The sequence below is a fragment of the Manis pentadactyla genome, chromosome 15 (assembly GCF_030020395.1).
Source record: "Manis pentadactyla isolate mManPen7 chromosome 15, mManPen7.hap1, whole genome shotgun sequence".
Lineage (NCBI taxonomy): Eukaryota > Metazoa > Chordata > Mammalia > Pholidota > Manidae > Manis > Manis pentadactyla.
The window spans coordinates 35,544,858-35,551,436 of record NC_080033.1 but is presented as its reverse complement, the minus strand read 5'-3'; the positions used below and the strand labels follow the sequence as shown (position 1 = coordinate 35,551,436).

The window sequence follows — 6,579 nt, the reverse complement described above, 5'->3', positions numbered from 1 at the left end:
CATTATCAGTTATAAGTTTAAATGTCTGGCTCCTATGGTGGTCTATAAATTGGTTATAAATTTAGATGTGTATGTGGTTTTTTTTACCTGTTGTTGCACAATAAATCAGCAACTTAATTCAACAACTTACTATTTCTCATGGGTCTGTGGGTTGACCAGGCAGTTCTTCTGCTTTACGGGTTGTTTGTCAGCTAGAATACTGGGCCAGCTGGAAAGTTCAAAATGGCCTCATACCCATGTAGTTGGTGCTGGCCACTAGCTGGGAGCTCATCTGGGACTGTCAGCTGGGGTGTGGGAGGCCTTGGCTCTTCTCCATGTTGCTGTTTGGGCTTCCTCTTGGCATGGTAACTAGGACTGTTCCACAAGTTAAGTGTTCTAAGAGGAAGGAAGTAGAAGCTAACAATCTTCTTAAGATTTGGTCGAAGTCCTGGACTATCACTACTGAATTCTGTTGGTCAGTGCAGTCAGAGCCAGCCCAGATCCTTGATGAAGAGCAGTATGCACATACAGGGAGAGAAGGTATTGTTGAGATTACCTACCACAGATGGGGGATAGAATATTGAGCCGTCTTAATCCCCCCAATCACACCCTGACCTTGTATCATTCACTTATTGTCTCTTCCGGTTTAAGAAGTTCATGAGAGCAGATACTTTGCTTTGTTCATTGCTGTAGTCCCAGGACTTTAAACAATGCCTGGCACATAATGCTCAGTAAAAATTTGTTGAATGAATGAATGAATTAATGAAACAGTCATTAAATTGCCCTAACCAGCCACAGTTGAACAGGCCAACAAGGTTTCATAGAAGTGAGACTTAAACTGGGCTTTAAAGACATGTAGGCCTAGCAAAACCATGTTCTATAGATAAACTGATGGGAAGCAGTGATGGGTAATGAGGCAAGTTGACCAGTCACTTGGTTGGTGGACACACAACTGATCAGGACCCTTTTAACCCTTGTTGCTCCACACTCAATACAGACAGGACAGTATCAGAAGAGACTCAGGGAGTTTTCATTAAATTTGATTTGTGTGTGGTTCAGAGTATACAGAGGGAGGAGCTTATCAGGGGCTGTTACCTGGGAGTGTGGGAGGCCTTGTTTGTTCTCCATGTTGCTGTTTGGACTTCCTCTTGGCATATTAACTAGGTTCCAAGTAGGACTGTTGCACTGAATTCCCACACTAGCTCAGCCCCAGGGACCGGGCTTTCTCTGAACTTGCTGTATAGACCAGTGGACCAGTGGAGCTCAATGAGGGGGCACAAGGGTATGATATTGTCCCCCAGGGGACATTAGACAATATCTGGAGACATTTTTGTGTTGTCATACTGAGGTGGAAGGGTGCTACTGGCATCAACTGAGTGGAGGTCAGGGATGCTGCCAAACATCCTATAATTCACAGGACAGACCCCGCAAAGAACTATCTGGCCCAAAAGGTCAATTTTGCCATTGTTGAGAAATACTTCTGTAAAGGGTGATGGGAAAATACTATGAATTAGGATCGGATCATCGAGGAGCTGGCAGGCAGCAGGCAATCTTTGTAGTAACATTTGGCACAGAAAGTATGTTCCCAACTAAGACAGCTGAGTTTTTACAAATAACTCCTCTCAATATTGTTGGTTACAGCAGTTTGAATTAATGTTAGAGGAGTTTCAGTAATGGATTTAAAAATGCAAAGGAATTTTAAGGGGACAGATATACAAGATGGAAAGCAGCATAAGCATTAAGGTTTTTCTGTGGCTAAGGAGAAACAAGCCCCCTGAACTTTAATGTTGAGGTTCCAGTACCAAAATGCCTCTCAAATTCCTTGTCCCCACTACGACTTCCCTGGTCCAAACTGCCTTCACCCTCAAAGAGCTCTCCCCAGGTCCAGCCTATGCTTCCTCCCCGGGGAAGTAAGAGAGATGTTAGAGCAGAAATTAAATGGTGCACTGCTGCTTAAAAACCTGAGATTTCCTACTGCAAATTAGGATGAAACACAAAAATCTATAACCAGCCCACTGGGTTCTGGAGGATCCAACCTCATCTTCCCTGAGGGTGCTCCCCTGCCCTCGCACACTCCAGCCACAAAAGGCTGTATGCAGCCTGCTTTCCATCTCTGGAATACTTCAAGCTCATTCCAGCCTCAGATCACTGCCCCCATGAAGCTGACAGTCTGATGGCATCAGGACACGGGCATGAATCAATTACATCATAAGCACATGTAAAACTGGTCCTAAGGCTATGAGCAAGAGGATCACAATGCCCCATGAGCCTGTGAGAAGGGGATTTGACTCATCAGGGAAGCCAGGAAATGAATGATTCCTGACCAAGTTGCTCTTGAACTGAGACCTTATGCATAGGCAGGACTTAACCAAGTGAAAAGAAAGCAGGAAGGAACCGCATGTGCAAATGCCCTGAGGCAGTGTAAGCTGGGCCAGGAGAGAGTAGTATAGGAGGAGTAAGCAGGAAGACAGATCTTGCAAGGACTACAAACCAAGGTAAGGAGACTGAATTTTATTCTGAGTATAATGGGAGGCTCTTGGAGAGTCTTAAGCAAGAATACTGACTGAAGAGATTTGCAATTTGAGGTTACTCTGGCTGCACCATTGACATTGTAAACAATTTCTCCCAACCTTATAGCAGTGGTAGCTCCTAAAATTTAGAGAAAGACCAGGAAGAATATAGGGTTAGAGGGATATGGTGGTAGTTTTGGTCCTAGTGACAAAAGGGAGGTAAGAGAAACTGAATAGTTTGGAATTTAAACTTCTGTGTAGCTGAAGCACAACTGTATTCCTGTTTCTTACTCTACAGCCCTAGATGTTATTATACCAAGAAACAAAGAACCCAGGAAGACACACCATTCCAAGGACTGCTGGCTGGGGGGGCATCTGGAATCCATTAGATTGGTTGGGTGTGCCAACCACATTAAATGTGCAAGTCTGTCTGTTTTGACAGCATCCCAGGGCAAGTAGAGTCCAAGCAGTAGGGGAGATTGGTCATGAAAACATAGTATCTCCTCCTGTTTACAGAAAAGGGGGCTGGTTGAATGTAAAGGCTTGTCTCATTAAGGCATGGCGTGTAAGAGCACCCGGCGAAGAGTCTGACTGCCTGGGTTCAAATGCCTATTCCTACTGTTTCACTTATCAGCACTGGGGAAAGTTCCAGAACCTCTCTATGCTTCTATTTCCTCACCTTTAAAATGGGAATGATAATTGCAACCACTGTTGGGAGTTTTAGGACCCCAATACTGACCCTCTTGCCCTCAGAACTGAGAAATAGAAGCAGGCATCAGACAGGTAGAGATCAAAATGTCATCTTTATTACTGACAAAGCTGGACTGGAGGATGTAGCTGAGGTGAAAATACTTCACCTAGTCACTGACCCTGTGGGCAACCACAGACAGCAGATAATAACGTGCCTATCTGGGGGCAGGGGGTTCAACTCAGCACTGAGACCTCTTGGAAAGTCACTGGCTGGTCAGGTCAGAGAAATCCTCCTGCCAGCCTGGGGAAGAGTGAATGAGAGGTGGATGGAAGCTTAATGTGTTCCTTCATATTTAGCCTTGCTGGGGAATAGGGGAGGAATCCACCCCCCCTGCCACCGCACCCACGAAAAATACGAGAATGGGGAAATAAGTGATTTCCTCAATACCATCTCAAGGGGTTACTATGGATTTTAAAGTTAAAAAAAAAAGGTAAGCATTTAAAATACAGACTCCGTAAAAGTCTCATCCTGAGTATCATTTCTCCTGGGCTGGTAAGATGAGCCAGATAGGCGAGGCTGGTCAACTAGGGAAGTTGTGGTTCAAAGATTGCATGAAGCAAGGGAGTTTCTTAAAAAGGGGATTTCTCTCTCTTCCTTTCTCTCCTTGTACCTACACTCAGGAAACCTTGAGAGTTCCCTGAAGGGAAATGTTGACCAGATATGAACTGGCAAGTCTTCTTTCTAAAATGGGGAAAAAAACCCAAAAGCTGTGTCTTTGGTGATACACCAACCCAATGACTTAAGAAGAGTGTAAACGGCCCAGTGTGTGTGTGCACTAATTTTGTTGTTTTAGGGCAGGTTTCTGTGGGGGGAGGGGAAGGAGTTGCTGTATGCTTTTGAAGGCAGCCTCTCCTCACCCTCTACAATTAAGCAATTAAGAATCACTGACAGGCAAGTCACTGGCAGCAAACAGGAACTTCTGGGGAAGCCCTGTCCAATCACTGAACAATAGCAACTCCATTTAAGGTGAGACCAAAAGACAGGAAATAACATGTGATGACTCCAGCTCTGGCTGCAATCTATCAGCAAGACCACTGTTGATTTACCTGACCTGCTTCAGCCAATCTCAGGTCATCTACCTGATAGAGGAAGGCTGCTGGTTGTGTGGACACCAAGGGAAAAGCCCAGGGGAGAAGGAAGTTGTTGGTCTGTGAACCTAGTGTTTCTCTTCCCTGTCCTGAGTCATCTCTGGTGGGGCACCAGGGGACCACACCTGGCTGAGTTTCTGAAGCACATGGAAAAACCCAGCAGTAAGGATCCCTGAGAGGTTTTACCTTGGGTAATCCCTTTGCCAAAACCACAACCCTTGGCATTTCCAACTGTAACATCTTTAGATTCCCTTCCTTCTCCTCAAGAGGGAAGTATTCAGATCGAGGGGGCTGCCAGGCCCACAAGTTCAGTACAGTTGCATAATCCATACAAAGTTTTCCCATGAAATTGGAGCCTTTAAATATACTGCTAATTTAGCAACAATAGCAGCTAATATTTAATGATCACTTACTGTGTCCAGGTACTACATTAATTTTCACAATAGGAAATAACTATTGTTATCCACTATTGCTACTCATTTTACACAGGAGGAATTAAGACATAGAGAATACAAAGTATTATTCCTATGGTCCCTAATAATCTATTATACATCCACAACATTTAGGCCAGAGAAAGGAAAGCAACATTTTATCTTCTACAGTCTGTTTTCATGGACTTGGCAAACATAAGATCTGAAAAGATTTTAGAGGTAACAGTGCAACTTTTGATACTACAGGTGGGAAAACAGACGTTAACAGGGGTGTGTATTTGCCTAAGTTCCACAATAAAATTATAGATCAGTCCCTAATGCTCCACTTTTTGAATCTCCCCTAAAACAGACACTCCTGCCAGAAGAAATCACTCTTCTCAAATTTTCCTAATCACTTCTTTGCTTTTTCATTTCTCCATACTTATTATTCCCATTTTTTTCTCTTCTTGTTACATAGGGGGAAAAAAAAGTAGGGAAAGAAAGATGGGTAGGGGGCAAGAGATATAGAGCAAGAGAAAGGGAGCGAGAGAAATTGGGGGAGGGGGAAGATAACGAGGAACGAAGGGAGGGAGGGAGGAAGAAAAAAAACATTTTCCTATTAATAGGAAGCTGGGTACTTCAACTGCCTGAGCCCTAGTTTGGGCTTCAAGACGTCTGACGGAAAGCCGAATCCCTGGTGTGACACTGGGTCAGTCCCGCCTCCTGGCTCGGAGCCTCGGGATGTAAAATTGTAAAACAACAAATTCATCATCCACTAGGTCACCCAAGAGCACTGGAGCCCTCACCAAAGAAACCTGCGCAGGTCACCATTCACGGCCGTCGCTTGGACATCAACAAACATGGCCACCGTGCACTGCGTCAACTTCCGGCGCCTCCGTCCTCCCACCACCTCACGGGGATGGCGAGCGGCAATGACGGCTGCCGGCAGGGCGCATGCGCGGTGGTTGGGTTTGGCCCGCGGCGGCGGCAGGAGCGGCGAGGGGGCGGAGAGTATCTCTTCCTGCAGTTGCCGAGCTGCGGCGGCCGGTGGCGGGATGGTGTAGCGGGGCCCGTGGTAAGGCGGCGAGCCGCGGGCGGGGTAAGGCGGCCGGGAAGGCCGACGCCGCCTGACGAGCTCGTGTGCAGCGGCAACACGCTGAGGGGGCGTCGCCGCCGCCGGCCCCCGGCGCCGCCGCGGGAGGTTGCGCCCGCCATGGCGGCCCGGGCGGTGCTGGATGAGTTCACGGCGCCCGCCGAGAAGGCGGCGCTGCTGGAGCGGAGCCGCGGCCGCATCGAAGGCCTGTTCGGCGTGAGCCTGGCTGTTCTTGGCGCGCTTGGGGCCGAGGAGCCGCTGCCCGCGCGCATCTGGCTGCAGCTCCGCGGGGCGCAGGAGGCGGTGCACAGCGCCAAGGTAAGTGCGGCCGCCGCCCCCGCGCGCCTGTCTGCCGCAGTCCAGCCCCGGGGCCCGCGCCCTGCGGCCTTCGCTCGCTCGGGATCCCTGGGCGCCCCGACCCTCTTCCTCCCTACCCTACGTGCGGCGACGCAGCGGGCGCTGTGGTTAAGATTAGTCTCCAGAACCTGCGGACTTGCGTTCTCAGTTCTTGAGCTATGTGGCCTTGGGCTAGCAGCCTAATCCTGAGGGGCCTCAGTTTCCCCATTTGTGAAGTGGCGCTGACGAAAGCAATTATCTCCGCGGGCTGTCGCGAAGATTCGAGTAGGTGATGTGTGTAAAGCGCAAAGCACAGTGGCTGGCGCTTAAGTGAGCGCGCTGCGAATGCTTTCTGTTCTTTTCCCCCAGCTTCGGGGTGGTGCGCAGAGCTTGGTGGCTGGGCCCTCAACAT

The 6,579-nt window shown here is 48.3% G+C and overlaps 1 protein-coding gene across 2 annotated transcripts in view; it reads left to right on the top strand.

Annotated features, from left to right (window-relative positions):
- Positions 1 to 5,002: 5,002 nt before the first annotated feature.
- N4BP1 (NEDD4 binding protein 1) overlaps positions 5,003 to 6,579 on the top strand; it is a 104,166-nt gene continuing 102,589 nt past the window's right edge. The window contains exon 1 of one of the 2 annotated variants that reach the window (XR_008994132.1): positions 5,003 to 6,149. Coding sequence is in view for 1 of the 2 variants with exons in the window: in XM_057493217.1 (XP_057349200.1) it covers positions 5,658 to 6,149 (492 nt within the window). In the remaining variant the exon portion in view is untranslated. The remainder of the gene's footprint in view (positions 6,150 to 6,579) is intronic. The other variant, XM_057493217.1, reaches the window with a different exon arrangement.